Here is a 16,295-nt window from a genome sequence, read left to right as displayed (position 1 = left end):
AGTGATAAAGTGCTATCCTTGAGCACAAAGAGACTTAGGGACAGTGCCCAGAGGCCTAGCGTTCAAGCTCTAGAACAGGCCAAACCAAAAAAAAAAAAAAAAAAAAAAAATCTTAACTAGAACTGTGAAATCTGTTAAAATTGTTTTAAAAATGGGAGAGGACGCTGGGCACCAGTGGCTCAACCTAGCTCTGCAAGAGGCTGAGCTCTGATTCAAACCAGCTCAGGCTAGAAACTAGTCCCTGAGATTCTTATCTCCAAGTAAACAACAAAAATGTCCAAAGTATGGGACTGGGAATGTAGCTTAGTGTGAATGCCTAGAGTCTTGAATAATTTATCATGTCCCAGTGTATTTGACATCTAGCTTCTGCATAGGAGAGAAAGCTTGCACCATATATTTTCAGTGAGACTCTTAGACTCTTTTTTTTTTTTTTGGCCAGTCCTGGGCCTTGGACTCAGGGCCTGAGCACTGTCCCTGGCTTCTTCCCGCTCAAGGCTAGCACTCTGCCACTTGAGCCACAGCGCCGCTTCTGGCCGTTGTCTGTATATGTGGTGCTGGGGAATCGAACCTAGGGCCTCGTGTATCTGAGGCAGGCACTCTTGCCACTAGGCTATATCCCCAGCCCCTTCAGTGAGACTCTTAAACTATTTGAACTAAGCAAAATTGGTTATATTTTTTTCTATCTTTTTAGGGTAACCTTCAGTTGCTCCAGAATTGCCTGGCAGTGTTGAATGGAGACACCTAAGCCATATTCCACCCTCCCGTTCAAAAGGGCTGCCTTCCTTCAAATCTTACTTTTGTTCTCTGACTGACATAAAGCGTTTATGCTCCCTGGAAACAGCAGCAACAGAACCGTTGACACCGTGTATGTACTCTTCTTTTTCTGGGAACCGTGGAGCCACACGTGACAAGCAATGCCAGCTGTGGACGTGACGCTGCACCGTGCTCCCGGACAGCGGCCGGCCATCGGGCACTTGGCCTGCTCAGAAGCCCAAAGCTCCGTCTTTCCAGTAGCCTCTAACTGTGTTTATTTCATAAATAGTAATCCTGATGGCTGCCAATTTCATTTACCTTTAAGTAATCTTTGAAGTTTAACCTTTTCAGAATACATTGTTGAAACAAGATAAAGATTGCCTTTCTTGAATTTTTTTAATTTTGTTTTTAAAACATACATACCATTAGTTCCTTTTATTTATCCTTGTAAAGCATCTTAATCAGACTTACTCTTAATTAATCAACATAGAAGTTTGGGGCCAAACTTTCTGTAATCTTTCTAAGTATGATTCATAAAGAAAAGCAAATGCATTAGTATGTTTGCCTTAAACTTGTAGACTAAACCAATTATTGTAACATAACCAGCGACAACAGCGATAGTTTAAACTCTGTGGTCATTGTATCACTCTAAATTTTGGAGTAGCTTTAATAAATCTACTCCAATATTATGCTTTACAGTGCAGGTCTTAGTTTTTCTTAATTTCTTTTAAAATGGAATATTGAACCAAGTCCAACAACCCTTTACAGAAGAGTGAGGTTCTCCACGTGCACTCTATGGAGGTGGAATTGGGCAGAGCGAGGGGTCTGCCAAAAGGAACAGCTCTTTTCAGTGAGGAAGAAAAAGAATATTTGGGATGAAAGTTTGTATGCAAATGGAATGCTAATTGCCATTAGCTAGACTACAAATATTATTGGCCTTTCTTAATGTGGATGAACAAAACTGTCCTTCCTTGTTGATAGTGAAACTGAGTAGATGGACTTATCCACTGTCTTTTTCTAGCTTTCCTCCTTTTCAGAAACCACAGGGATTTGGACTGATCACCCACCCCTTAGATGGGTTTCTAGTTTGTTTACATTTTCTCACCCTCTTCTGAAGATGGCCTGCTCTGAGTGATAGTCAGGACGATTCCAGCCTTTCTCAGCATGTGCTCTTGCCTCACTCTTGTGCTGGTTAGTGTCTCTAACTCACATGTTCCCGATGCCATTGGAACTGTTGGTTTTTTTGTTGTTGGCTGAGAGATTTGTGTGTTTTGTCTTTCATGTAACCTTCATTGGTCAGAATACACCCACCCATGCAACGTCCGCTAGTGGGTGAACAGGACCAAGAGCCTGAGCTTTTGGATTCAGGTCCAGCCCTTCAGCAGCTGCCCTTGTAGCCTCAAGCAGGTTTGGGCAGATTCGCTTGACTTCTGCCTCAGTTCTCTACTATAAAGGACATGTTGACCTACCTCACAGGGGTGTTGTGAGGATTAATAAATGTTGGTACCATGCTTTGGAAATGTCAACGTGATGTGTAAATGCTAAGCAGTAGCAAGTATATGCCCAAAAGTTACATATTTTACTTGTCCATTGGTTCTTCTGTACTAAAAAAAAGTGATTCTTGGGACTGGGAAAGTGGCTCAGTGGTAGAGTGCTTGCCTAGCATGCATGAGGCCTAGGTTCAATTCCTCAGCACCACCTAAACAGAAAAAGCCAGAAATGGTGCTGTGGCTCAAGTGCTAGCTTTGAGCCCAAAGAAGCTCAGGGACAGTGCCCAGGCCCTGAGTTCAAGCCCTACAACCAGCCAAAAAAAAAAAGATTTTTTTTTTAAAGTTTCTTTTTGTTCCTGGTTTATATCTTCAGTGCGTTTGTTATGGAGATGGAGGTAGATTAGCAGTAGCAGTACATATTAGTGTTGTGTGCAGAGTTGGTGGGTTGATCACACAGTAGGCAAGGCCTTTCCACTAACAAAGTCTGCAAATGAAGTAAAAGATGTATATCAGCAGGCACTAGTGACTCACAACCAACTCTAGCTACTTGGAAGGCTGAGATCCTGAAGATTGTGTTTTTCTGCTATCCTGGGCAGAAGTAAGACCATCTCCAGAATAACTTAGCAAGGTTAGAAGTGTGCCTTAAGTGGTAGAGGCCCAGCAGTGCAAGCAAGCTGGCTGAACATGAGGTCCTGAGTCCAAACTACTACCAGCCAAAAGCATATTCATCAAGAGAAAGGTTTTCTGGGGGCTGGGAAGTGGCTTAGCGGTAGAGTGCTTGCCTAGCATGCATGAAGCCCTGGGTTTGATTCCTCAGCACCACATAAACAGAAAAAGCCAGAAGTGGCTCAAGTGATAAGAGTGCTAGCTTTCTGAGTTCAAGCTCCAGGACTGGCAAAAAAAAGGAAAAGGGTTTGTCTTTGTTTGTTTCTCCAGAACAACAAATATTTATGTCCTGAGAAAACTAGCTAGTCCTGGGTTTACCACTGAAATGCGTTCATGACACCTGGTACCTGAGAGACAAAAAGATGGGAAGGAAAGGCACTTGAGGCGCCCATTTCAATATTGCAAAGCGGTCCACTGGGAGCTTGGGAGGGGGGCTTCCTGCTGGAGCTGGTGGATGCCGGGTGGGGAGAAAAGACAGTGGGAATGGCCTGGAGTGTAGGAGGGCTTCTGCAGGACTAGGAAGGAAGCTGGAGGTAAAATCGCAAGCGAATGGATTGACTTGGACTAGTGAGGAAGAAAAGCTGGGTGAGGCTTAATGTCTTAGAATAAAAATACAGAAGTTGAGCTCAAACTGACTTGCCTGAAGTAGGGCATGATGCAGAAATACAATGACTAAAGAGGAGGCCTGAGGGTTGGTTTGGGGTTGAAGGTGTGGGTAGAGTGCTAGCCAATGAGCCAAAGGCATCAGATATTAAGTTTGCATCCCAGTCTTAAATGTAAAAAACAAAACATGTTGGTTTAAAAAAAAGAAAGGAGGGCTGGGGATATGGCCTAGTGGCAAGAGTGCCTGCCTCATATACATGAGGCCCTGGGTTCGATTCCCCAGCACCACATATACAGAAAATGGCCAGAAGTGGCGCTGTGGCTCAAGTAGCAGAGTGCTAGCCTTGAGCAAAAAGGAAGCCAGGTACGGTGCTCAGGCCCTGAGTCCAAGGCCCAGGACTGGAAAAAAAAACAAAAAACAAAAGAAAGGAGAATGGAGAAGGATTTAAAATGAGTAAAACCTTACCTCTTACATTGTTTCTGGGTAGAGCTCAGAATTCTCCCCCATCCTCTACATTGAAATTGCAAGCAAGCACTGTATAGCTTAAAGCACTATATTCTGTCGGCTATAACTAGACTGAAACAGGCAGGACTAATGTATTCTCTCCCAGCAGGTCACAGTGGTAGTGTAGGTTTATCGGCAGGTAATACTTTTCTTTGCACTACCATCTAAGGTAAAACCTCTAGTGGCCCAGCTGTCTACAGGGTACCAGTTTTCCTACTAGAAGGAGAAAAGACTTCCAACTGGGCTGGCTCTTTTCGTTTGCCTAGATATGTCCAATCTGGAGACTTGGCGTCTAATTGGTCAGTAAACTATGTTGTATGGTCAGGAAAAGAACTCTTTCTGGACATGTTGCTACTCTGGACAAAAAGCAGGGTCTTAGTAGTAGGAAAGATGCCACTAGATACTCTGCAGATGCTGTAAAATGAGTCATGCAGGACCTGAGAGTCAAGCTGTGACCAGCTACACTCACCCAAATAAAATACATCATCAAATATGTGTCACTTTTATGTGTTGTGTGTGTGCGCATGTGTGCCAGCCTTGGAGCTTGAGTTCAGGACCTGGGCACTGTCTCAGCTTTTTGCCCAAGGCTAGTACTCTGTAGCTTCATGAGGGTTTGTTTGTGTGTTCTTGAATTTTGGTGTGGTTAGTTGAAGGTAAGAGTCTCAGACTTTCCTGCCTGGACCAGCTTCAAACTGTAATCCTTGGAACTCAGCAAATGTCTTCAGTAACTAGGATCACAAGTGTGAGCTACTGGCACATAGCTTGCCTGCGTGTGTGTGTGTGCACAGTCCCTGAATTTTTGTGCTCAAGGTTAGCACTATACCACTTGAGCTCCAGCTTCACCTCAGGAGTATTTGGTATCTAATATAGAACTTACACTGGTAGGACCCAGCTGGCTTGTACTGCAGTCCCCAGAAATCAGCCTCCTGAGTAGTCAGGATTGCAGGCCACGGTTGCTTGGCTCTAGCTTGTGTTTTTAAAAATTATATTCACTGGGCTGGGAATGTGGCTTAGGGGTAGAGTGCTTGCCTAGCATGCATGAAGCCCTGGGTGCCATTCCTCAGAAACCACATAAACAGAAAAGGCCAGAAGTGGCGCTGTGGCTCAAGTGGCAGAGTGCTAGCCATGAGCAAAAAGAAGCCAGGGGCAGTGCTCAGGCCCTGAGTTTAGACCCTAGGTCTGGCACATACACATACAGCTAGGGTCTGAACTCAGGGCCTGAGCACTACACAATTTGAGCCACAGCTCCACTTACAACTTTTGTTGGTTAATTGAAAATAAGTCTCATGGACTTTAATGTTCTCTAAGCAGTTGGACAAAGGGTGAGTTTGAGTACAAAGCATCTCCAGCGTTGTTGGTTTTTTTTCTTTTTTTTCCAGTCCTGGGCTTGGACTCAGGGCCTGAGCACTGTCCCTGGCTTCTGCTCAAGGCTAGCACTCTGCCACTTGAGCCACAGCGCCACTTCTACCTTTTTCTATATATGTGGAGCTGAGGAATCAAACCCAGGGCTTCATGTATACGAGGCAAGCACTCTGCCACTAGGCCATATTCCCAGCGCTCAGCTTGTATTCTTTTTTTTTCTTTTTTTCTTTTTTGCCAGTCCTGGGCCTTGGGCTCAGGGCCTGAGCACTGTCCCTGGCTTCTTCCCGCTCAAGGCTAGCACTCTACCACTTGAGTCACAGCGCCACTTCTGGCCATTTTCTATATATGTGGTGCTGGGGAATTGAACCCAGGGCTTCAAGTATACGAGGCAAGCGCTCTTGCCACTAGGCCATATCCCCAGCCCCTTGTATTCTTGATAGTTTAAAAAAAAAAAAAATCAGAATTGGGGAAGCAAACCAGAGGTCATCTTGATAAAGTTAGATGCTTTGGAAAGTAATAACACAAGAAAGCATGGCTGGTGCCTGTGGTACGATCACCACTGAAGATCAGATCCCACTACTCCTTCGTGTCCTCTTCTACATGGTCCACGGAAAAGGCCACCTCCGGGCTAGTGGCACCTGCTGCGGCTCTCCTGAGGAGGCCGCTGCCTCTCTCCCCCTCCCCGACACTATCCACGAGTGGCACCCTGGAAACAAGGTCTGTGAGGAAAGCGCCCGGTCCCATCACTGGGCAAGGCCGCCGAGGCCTCCACCCGCCTTCGCCCATGCCCAGGGAAGGAGCGCGGCCGCCCGTCCTGCCCACCCGCGATCCAGAGCGCCATCCACTGTCACAGCCACCAAGGTGACCTGGGGGAAGTGGGAGGGGCTGGCGGCCAGTAGTCACATCTGCACTCAGCGCCCGGGGCCCCCCTGGCTGGCGGCCTAGGGTGCCGGCGGCCGTTTGAACCCCACCTGCCAGCCTCGTTGGGCCGGCGCCCCGGCGAGGGGGCCTCCTGCGCTTCTCCACCCGGGCTGCATGGAAGCAAGCACCCCGCGGATCTCAGCCCCGATCCGCCCCACCCGGTGGCTGGGATGAGGGGTGCGAGTCACCAGGTGGTTTCTGCGTTCTTGATTTATTGCTGCCGGTCCTGAGGACTCGAAATCCGGGCCTGGGCTCCGTCCCTGAGCCTCTCCTCGCGCGGGACTCGCGCTGCAGCGCTTGCGACCAGCGCCCCTTCCAGCCTTCCCCGCTTCTGCGGTGCCGAGGCCCCGAGCCCCACCCGTCAGCCCCGTCCCAGCCCCTTTTCCTTTCATTTTTCCTGTGTGTGTATCTGTGTGTCTGCCCATCCCTTTCCCCGGGACGCGGAGGCCGGGACTCCACCCCTTAGCGGGCGGACAGGACGTTAGGGGAGGGGCGTGACGGGGAGGCGGGCATATGTAGATGAGGGTGAGCGCAGAGGCCGCCGGTTCCTCCCCTCTCGGGCCTCTCGATCCCCCGTGGACCGTGGGCGGCTGGCACCGGGGCGCTTTCTGGGCAGCGAGGGTGTTGTGCGGGGGTGTGAGGGTGCGGGGGCCTGCAGGAGAGGGCGACCGTGAGTGAAGAGTGCGGCGGTCGCGAGGGTGAGTGTGCAGGTGAGCGGAGCAACTCATACTTACCTGGCAGGGGAGATACCATGATCACGAAGGTGGTTTTCCCAGGGCGAGGCTTATCCATTGCACTCCGGATGTGCTGACCCCTGCGATTTCCCCAAATGCGGGAAACTCGACTGCATAATTTGTGGTAGTGGGGGACTGCGTTCGCGCTCTCCCCTGATTTTGCTGTGCAAATGTAAGAGAATGTCCCTTGAATCAGCGTAGGAGAGAGTCCGTTATGTCACTCATTCTACGAGGTTGAAACCCGCAGACTTTGGGAACCTGGCTACAGAGTCGAGATCGTCACTTAGCAGCAACTGTGCTGTCTCTCAGATGCTGGCTGTGCTTAGCCCGGACGGACCCTCGACGATTCTGTCCCACGGCGTAATCCCTCAAACTTCTGTTGAGATAGAGGGGCCGACCCGAGCCCTGCGCAAAATGCTGGCCTCCACAGCTGGTTACAGTGGTGGTGTTCCCCGGCCAGGTCGTGGGCACACTTGGCTCGTTATTGACTGGGCTTTTTGCGCTGTTGGACAGCCTCGCCGGCTCCTCGTGCGGAAGTACCTTCCCAGTCTACTCTCACGTGCGGGCCGCCCCTCAGGATCGCGATCCCCGCCTCGGCTGCAGCCGCCGCCTATCTCCTTCCCTGTGTGGGGTCAGGCACGCCCGTGCTCACAGCTGCCCCCCGGGGCGGGTACACTACGCGGCGAGCCCGGCACTGATGGCACCGCGAGGCGTCTACGCGCCGACAGATCGCCCCTGCCCCCGTCTCCACACGCGCACGCGGCGACGCCAGCACGCGGGGGAGGGCCGCCCCTTCACTCCGCCAACCTCGCCCTCCAGGCTCGAGGCTCGCGGGGATGGCGGTTCCCCTCTCCCGGGGCAGAGAAGTCGTCTGGAAGGAGCCGCAAGGCAAGCTGCCTATAAAGGAAACCACGCCGAGGGAGGCGGCGGGGCTTTTTATTGGGCCTGTTTTTTATATTCTCTCCAACACGGCCGGGGCGGGGATGAGAGAGAGGTTCCCCCCACGAACTCCCCTCTCCCACATCCCCCCTCCCCCGGGAGGGGTTGGTTGTTCGGTGGGCTCGGCCTTCTCCACTCCTGCTGCTGACCCCGGACCTCTAGAGGGCTGCCGTTCGGAGCCCGAGAGAAGGAGCGCGAGGTTCAGAAACTCCGAGAATGGTTCCAGGAAAGACGTCGGGCGCGCAGCGGCCCGAGCCGAGCGGGAGCGACTCCCGGAGGTCGCGGTCCCGCCTGCCCGCCACGGCTTCGTTGTGGGTTCCGGGCCCAGGCGCCCGCCCCGGAGCCTGTCCTGCACGCCCGGGCGGGCTCTGAACCGCGCACCTCAGATCTTCTCTAGCGGCTGGGATGACGACAGGCGCGCGGCCTCATCATCAGATTATTCATTTCGGTAATGTAAACTGAGACGCTGGTTTAATGCAGAACAGCTTTCTTTCCACTCGGGATCCTTGGCAATAAGTTAGTCTAGACAACTGTGTACGCAGAGAAACGAAGAGCACCAACACCAAGCCCGTGTGTCTCTGTTGGTGCGACCCAAGCGAGCTACACTGTATAGATGTGGGTGAAGGCCGGGACTGTGTCCCTCTCGAGAATCGGATGGGGAAATTAACCGGCCCTGCAGCCCAATCGCTGTGTGCTTAATTAAGACTCTAGTGTCTTCCTATGACGCTTCGGTTTTGTGTCCTACATGTATGCTGTGAAAATGTCCTAGCAGCCGCACAAAGAAAACGGGCAGAAAAAGAGAGAGAATTTAGAATAAGGGGGAAGATACTCCCCCGCCTCCAGAAAAGCGTTCACTACAGCACATAAACTCCGCCAATTTGCCACACATGGACCCCACGACTTAGCAATGTTACCGAAATACATACATACTTACCTCGCCGCTGAAGCCGCTTGTCTTGTTTTACTTAGGAAAGGGGACGGGGGAAAAAGTTCACCTAGCTATAAGCGATCTCGTTATGAAGGGAATAATCTGGAGAAGGAGCTAAAAAAACAGAACCCACCCCATATTACAACGCCCAGGCGCCACAAACCCAATGTCGGACAAAAATCTCATCGCTCACTGACTTGACAAGAAACCTACTTCGCGCGCTCTTGGGCACCGGCAGCAAAGAAACACAAGACAAAAACCCCGGGAAATATAGAAAACGAAAAGAACAAGAAAAAAAAAAAACGCTCTCTAAGCTGATAACAAGATACCTTACTTCTCCCCAACAATTAAGAATGCAGTGGTCTTTTATTTAACATCAAAATCAGGGGAGAGCGCGAACGCAGTCCCCCACTACCACAAATTATGCAGTCGAGTTTCCCACATTTGGGGAAATCGCAGGGGTCAGCACATCCGGAGTGCAATGGATAAGCCTCGCCCTGGGAAAACCACCTTCGTGATCATGGTATCTCCCCTGCCAGGTAAGTATGAGTTGCTCAACGCCCCTGCACACACACCCTCGCGACAGACTCACTCTCAACTCACGGTCACACGCAGAAACACAGCCTCCTCGCACCAACACCCACGGAGTCTTCATCGCACACCGCAAAAATCCTACCCACTCCCTTCACTTACTGCCCACGCGGGACCTACACGCCCGAGATGAGTGGGACCGGCAGGCTCCGCGCGCCCTCTCATCTGCATACGACACGCCCCCGAGCTGGCCTCCCCTTGCCCCGCCTACTAACACCTCCCCCCGCAGCCGAGCGCCGGTCCCCGCCGGCTGGCCGAATTTTACACAGCCATTTCGAAAAGCCCTATATATCCATCCAGTACGGTGTTCCCGAAAGGAAGTCTAAATGTACTCCTAACGAAAACAAAGCTCACTTTCCCTCCTTTTGCCTTTTTCCTTTGCAAAACAAAAAGGCCTTATACATAGCTTGCCAAGAAAGATGTGCTTTTGGACCTTAAAGGACGGACTGAGCTGTGTCAGGGTTGTGCAGTGTGGGAAGCCCATGTCCCTGTGCAGCCCGCGCCTGTGGAGGGGACAGTAAAGACGCCTGTAAGCTGCCCTATGGAGCCTTTGTTTTCTTGCTGATTGACATACAGCAAAAAGCTTGGGAGCGCTGCCCTCTGGTGGCCGGGCCTGGGTACCGGGAGCTGTGGGGACGGCCCTCCCGTCCTTGCGGACCGCCAGCCTCGCCCGGTGCCGGGGTCTGAGAGCTGACTCCCTCCTCACCCCGCACCCCGCGGGGGAGCCTCACCTGGGCACCGCGGCGCTCCGCTTCCTCCTGCTCCGTGGCCATTTGAGTTGTAGGGTTAGATTAAGCAGTTCCATATTGTTATTATTACTTTTTTCATGCGGTTCCTCCTGGCTGTGGCTGCTGAGTTTCCTGGGGTGACCGGGCTCTGGCCTCCAGCCTCGAGCCTCAGATCTGGGACTCCTGGCTAGCGAGGATCCCAGGCCAGAGCCACGTAGTGATCAGCTATGCTCTATTTTCTTATGACTTTTTATTTTAAAAAAAAAAAACACTGTACTGCATCGTAATTGTAGAAACAGGTTTATCACACTGTGTACATTATAAGTTAGATCGTCTTTGGCTGGTGCTGTATGTTTTCTTCAAACAGCACTGTATTTTCATTTTTTTTTTTGGCCAGTCCTGGGCTTGAACTCAGGGCCTGAGCACTGTCCCTGGCTTCTTTTTGCTCAAGGCTAGCACTCTGCCACTGAAGCCACAGCGCCACTTCCGGCTTTTTTTTATGTATGTGGTGGTGAGGAATCGAACCCAGCGCTTCATGTGTACTAGGAAAGCACTCTACATAGCAGCTTGGAGAATCCTCAAAAAAATTAAACACGAGAACTACCCTAGCAGCATCTATCCAGAACATTAACAGTCTGGATAACGTAAAGACACATGTTCATTGCTGCACTATTCACCATAGCCTGTTGTGTTCTGGGGATTGAGAAAATCCACCGAGCACCGTCAAAGGTGACAAGTGAGTTTTATCACTCAGTTTGCAACTGCCTTTCCCGGGGCTACCCCACAGCTAGGAGCAGTTGCAGCCTCCGTGGGGGCAAGTTTCTTTCCTTCCTTCCTTTCCACAGGCTTCTCCTGTCCACAGGCCTCTGCAGGCCTCTTGTTCTCTATAGGCCTCTCCCCCCTCTGAGGAACTGCACTTTCCACGCGGCTCTCCGTGGGCCTCGGCTCTCCGTGGGCCTCTGCTCCGATCTCTGCAGCAGCTCTGGTTCCCGCAGGCACCAGGCTCCGGCCCCTCCGCAGGCCTCCGGCTCTTCTCGGCTCTGCTCTGCTCGCTCTGCTCCGCTCTGTCCGCTCTCCGCCTCTGGCTCTCAGCAGGCCTCAGCTCTACAGGCCTGTCCTCCCTTCCCGCCATGGCTAGGCCTCTCGGGCCTCTCTCTGCTGCTGCTCAGGGCTCGGGCCTCCTCCATGCCCAGGCCCAGGGCTCCCCTCAGGCCTGAGGGGAACCCGCGCTGCTTAGCTCCAGGAGGCACCTCCTGGCGCCTTCCTTTCTCCATGCCCCCCCACCCCACCCCCAAACCCACCCTCTTAAATCCCCTGGACGCCTGCAGTCTGGGGGTGGTGGTTCCAGTCCCCTCAACGTGGGGCGGGATCCCCTTTTACGCTCTGCAGTGGGGCGTGGCAATGACAACATGGGGCCTGGCTTCCATAGCCAAGCCATGAAAACAGCCCAGATACCCTGCAATAGATGAATAGATAAAGAATATATGATACCCGAACATCCCAAACCAGGATATAAGGCAACCTGCAAATCCATGTTCATTCCTGCACTATTCTCAATGGCCAAGGTATGGAAACAACCCAGGTGCCCAAAAACAGTTGAGTGGGTCTAAAAATATGTGGTGCCTACACAGAATGGAATTTACATGGATATGCGATACTCTGATACGTGGAAGTTAGATCTAAAATGCACAGGGATATGATAAATTACACAGGATTCTAGATACCTATAACCAGCGAGACCAAAAGAGGATAATGTTAGGAAAGAATCACAAAGACATAATCAATGCCTGAGCGCCTCTTCATGTTTATATGAAACAGTCCACAAACTGAAATGAATGCCTGAGAAGGAGATGCATATTTCTGAACCAAGATGGAATAACTGAGACCAAGCAGCCTAAAACTATATGTCCCAAATAACAATCCCCATTCTAAAGGAAGTGCTAACAGCCATTTTAGCTTCATATCCAGCTTATTTTAGTTTATTATAAAGTTGACTAATGAAAAATCAGGAATAGGGTCAACTTAAAGGCAGAATTTCTCATCCTTGCATAAGGAAAGCAGCATCTCTCCCTCACTCAAGTTCACCGAGCTGACAACTTGACAGGTTGACAGTGACAGAGGGTCACTGACAACCTTGAAGTTTATCACTGTCTGTACTGTGTTGCTGTATTGGCCAGAAAGTCTTGCCAACAAAGTTGTTAGCCCAAAGTGGAGGCCCCTGCTCCAGGCTAAATTCTGTCTCTGTATTAACTGCATCCTGTTATAAACAAAATGTTATTTGTAATTAGAAGCTGAGACTGTTAGCATTCGGACTTTATCCTATGTTGCTTAGAAACTGTGAACTACTTTGCCAAGCGACCTGCGTGTGATTTTTGCCTTTTTATAAACCCCGGCTCGAGGACTGTTCAGAGTCACAGTGTTAGCTCCCGAGTCTGCGCGGTGTCCCTGACCCTTCAGCTTCTGTGCCTACAATAAAGCTCGAGTTCTCCCAACTTTGTTCATGAGCTGGATATATTTTTGCTCTGACCCTGTAACATCTTGGGGTGGCGGGCTAGTCCAATTGGCCCCCGTAACACGCCTAAAATATGGAAACAAAAGCCTTTTTGTTTCTTTTCCTGATGATTCTGTAGTCTCGAACTTATACACAGTGTTTTCAAATATATATCGACCAACAGTGTGTGGGGGGATTGCTGTATGCCAATCAGCAAGAAAACAAAGGCTCGATAGGGCAGCTTACAGGCGTCTTTACTGTCCCCTCCACAGGCGCGGGCTGCACAGGGACATGGGCTTCCCACACTGCACAACCCTGACACAGCTCAGTCCGTCCTTTAAGGTCCAAAAGCACATCTTTCTTGGCAAGCTATGTATAAGGCCTTTTTGTTTTGCAAAGGAAAAAGGCAAAAGAAGGGAAAGTGAGCTTTGTTTTCGTTAGGAGTACATTTAGACTTCCTTTCGGGAACACCGTACTGGATGGATATATAGGGCTTTTCGAAATGGCTGTGTAAAATTCGGCCAGCCGGCGGGGACCGGCGCTCGGCTGCGGGGGGAGGTGTTAGTAGGCGGGGCAAGGGGAGGCCAGCTCGGGGGCGTGTCGTATGCAGATGAGAGGGCGCGCGGAGCCTGCCGGTCCCACTCATCTCGGGCGTGTAGGTCCCGCGTGGGCAGTAAGTGAAGGGAGTGGGTAGGATTTTTGCGGTGTGCGATGAAGACTCCGTGGGTGTTGGTGCGAGGAGGCTGTGTTTCTGCGTGTGACCGTGAGTTGAGAGTGAGTCTGTCTCGAGGGTGTGTGTGCAGGGGCGTCGAGCAACTCATACTTACCTGGCAGGGGAGATACCATGATCACGAAGGTGGTTTTCCCAGGGCGAGGCTTATCCATTGCACTCCGGATGTGCTGACCCCTGCGATTTCCCCAAATGTGGGAAACTCGACTGCATAATTTGTGGTAGTGGGGGACTGCGTTCGCGCTCTCCCCTGATTTTGTTGTTGAATGAAAGACTGATTCTTAAGAGGGGTAAAGGGTGTCAAGTATACAGATATGCTTGGTTATTGCCTTGTGTGCATTTAGTCGTTTAAGTTGTGTTTTGTACGACGAGTTAGGGGAGTTTTTTGTCTTTATTTTTTGGTGGCAACTTATAGTGGCGCGCGGTTATTTCTTCTCTTTTGTGGGACCGTTGACAACCTCGTCTGACGTTGGGTTTGTGGTTCTTCGGCGTGGTGTCTACAACGAATCAGTGTTTTAGGGTTCTTATAGCGTTCTTATTCTTTTCATATAAAGTCCGTTTTCTTATAAGTCATGCACGTTATACAGCCTTGCGGCAAGCGGTTTCAAGGGGGGTGGTGAGTGTATTTTGTTCACATTCCTGGGGATGTGTGTGACAAGTCCAAGGGAGGAAGGAGAACGTGGGAAATTATCCTCCTTCCTTACTGCTAAGGTACTAAATTATTTTACCTTTATTAAAAAAATTTGTCATTCTTTTCTCTTCTCTTCTCTCCCTTTCTTGAGCCTTCTTCCCCATTTTCTTTATACAGTTATTGGGACATTTTTCACAACCCGCAGCGGTACAAGCCCACACACAGTGATGGCAGGGTCGTTTATTTCGAACGCGTTGGACTCTCGGGAGAGAGGAACAGCCAAGCTCCTCGCACCCGCCAGTTACAAAAGGTGTGTGTTCAAGTACCCTTAAGAGAATTTAGACTCCCCTGCCGCCACGCGTCGTGTACAGAGCTGGTGCTCTTCGTTCGTTTCTGTGTACGCAGTTGTGTGTGTGTGTGTGTGTGTGTTTTTGCCAGTCCTGGGCCTTGGACTCAGGGCCTGCCTGAGCACTGTCCCTGGCTTCTTTTTGCTCAAGGCTAGCACCTGAGCCACAGCGCCACTTCTGGCTGTTTTCTGTATATGTGGTGCTGGGGAACCGAACCCAGGGCCTCACGTGTACGAGGCAAGCTCTCTTGCCACTAGGCCACATCCCCAGCCCCTGTGTACGCAGTTGTAAGTTAGTCCAGATCCCGAGTTTCTGGATCAAGCCGCCGTCTCAACGATAATACATTACCAAATAAATAGATATAATAAGATGATGAGGCCGCGCGCCTGTCGTCATCCCCGCCGCTCCCCGCCCGCCCGCGCAGGACAGGCCGCGAGTGGCGCTGGGCCCGGAACCCATAAGCCGCGGCGGGCAGGCGGACGCGGCCTCCGGGAGTCGCTCCCGCTCAGATCGCCGCGCGCCCGGACAACTGCGTCTCCTCTCCTGGAACGATTCTCGGGGTTTCTCCTCCGCTCTTCCCTCGGGCTCCGTTCGGTCAGCGGGAGTGGAGGGGGGCCGAGCCCGCCGACCGTACCCTCCGGGGGGTGGGGGCGGGGGAGGGAGTGTGTGTTTCGGAAAACTAGAGAACCTCTCTCCCTCCCCGGGTTGAGCGCCCCTCTGCGCGGTACTCCATCCCGGCTGCCCGCCCGAGCCCGGGCAATTTAAAACAGGCCCAAAGAAAAGCTTCTCCGCGTGGATTCATTTATATAAAGCTGCCTTCCGGCTCCTTCCAGACGCCTTCTGGGGCGAGGGCGGCGGAGTGACTGGGAAGGGGCGGCCCCCCCCCCCCTGCTTGCGTCGCCGCGTGCTGCGTGTGAGACAGCAGAGGCGGTCCGTCCGCCCGCGCATGTGTCACGCGCGGTGCCGGTCGCGCCTTTTACGAGGAAGGAGACAGGGGGAGGTTGGAGCCCGTGTCCTCGGGCAGGAGGGCTGAGGCGGACCCGCTAGGGCGGACAACGGAGCTGGGACTGGGAGTCTGAGAGTATTGGGCAAGCAGGAAAACACCAGAGGACGAGGAGGCTGTGAGCAGCACAAAAGGGGCGGTCGGTACCGAGACCCTGTGTGCCCACGCTCTGGAACCTACCATTTTGCTGGTGGTGTGGGATATTTTGCGGCGGGGCTAGCCCGCTTTTCAGGCTCCATCACAAAGCGCTAGCGCTAGCCAGGCACGGGTAGGTCCCCGACATTATGCCGTGGGACAGCGGCAGGGTGATAGCGTGGCCATCGCAACACACTCTCTTGCTCTGCAAAGCCTTCAAACCTGCTGGTTTGATTTAATCCTGCGAAGTAAACAGTCGCGCGTGGCCCGGGAACCACAGCAGTTTCACAACGAACAAGAGCTCCCGACGCCTTCACCTAAAGTAATGCAGATGTAGTAACTTTATCTTAACAAGGTTATTCTATCTTTGTACAGTAAGACCAGGGGAGAGCGCGAACGCAGTCCCCCACTACCACAAATTATGCAGTCGAGTTTCCCGCATTTGGGGAAATCGCAGGGGTCAGCACATCCGGAGTGCAATGGATAAGCCTCGCCCTGGGAAAACCACCTTCGTGATCATGGTATCTCCCCTGCCAGGTAAGTATGAGTTGCTCGACGCCCCTGCACACTCACCCTCGCGACCGCCGCACTCTTCACTCACGGTCGCCCTCTCCTGCAGGCCCCCGCACCCTCACACCCCCGCACAACACCCTCGCTGCCCAGAAAGCGCCCCGGTGCCAGCCGCCCACGGTCCACGGGGGATCGAGAGGCCCGAGAGGGGAGGAACCGGCGGCCTCT

At 51.8% G+C, this 16,295-nt stretch overlaps 1 protein-coding gene and 4 non-coding genes across 6 annotated transcripts in view; 3 read left to right on the top strand and 2 right to left on the bottom strand.

Moving 5' to 3' along the window:
* The window catches only part of Snx6 (sorting nexin 6), a 55,917-nt gene extending 55,151 nt beyond the window's left edge, over positions 1–766 (top strand). For both annotated transcript variants that reach the window (XM_048361971.1, XM_048361970.1), the window contains exon 14: positions 692–766. In XM_048361971.1, coding sequence (XP_048217928.1) covers positions 692–745 — 54 coding nt within the window. In that variant the 3' untranslated portion in view covers positions 746–766. The remainder of the gene's footprint in view (positions 1–691) is intronic.
* Positions 767–7,026: 6,260 nt separating this feature from the next.
* On the top strand, positions 7,027–7,190 carry LOC125363716. Its single transcript, XR_007213308.1, has one exon. It is a non-coding gene; the product is annotated as a U1 spliceosomal RNA (small nuclear RNA).
* A 2,094-nt stretch (positions 7,191–9,284) lies between these two features.
* LOC125363713 lies at positions 9,285–9,448 on the bottom strand. The gene has a single exon (XR_007213305.1). It is a non-coding gene; the product is annotated as a U1 spliceosomal RNA (small nuclear RNA).
* A 4,082-nt stretch (positions 9,449–13,530) lies between these two features.
* LOC125363710 lies at positions 13,531–13,694 on the top strand. Its single transcript, XR_007213303.1, has one exon. It is a non-coding gene; the product is annotated as a U1 spliceosomal RNA (small nuclear RNA).
* Positions 13,695–15,938: 2,244 nt separating this feature from the next.
* LOC125363715 lies at positions 15,939–16,102 on the bottom strand. The gene has a single exon (XR_007213307.1). It is a non-coding gene; the product is annotated as a U1 spliceosomal RNA (small nuclear RNA).
* Positions 16,103–16,295: the final 193 nt, after the last annotated feature.

The sequence above is a fragment of the Perognathus longimembris genome, chromosome 14 (assembly GCF_023159225.1).
Source record: "Perognathus longimembris pacificus isolate PPM17 chromosome 14, ASM2315922v1, whole genome shotgun sequence".
Taxonomy (NCBI): domain Eukaryota; kingdom Metazoa; phylum Chordata; class Mammalia; order Rodentia; family Heteromyidae; genus Perognathus; species Perognathus longimembris.
The sequence above is the reverse complement of the archived record's forward strand: the minus strand, read 5'-3'. Positions and strand labels throughout refer to the sequence as shown.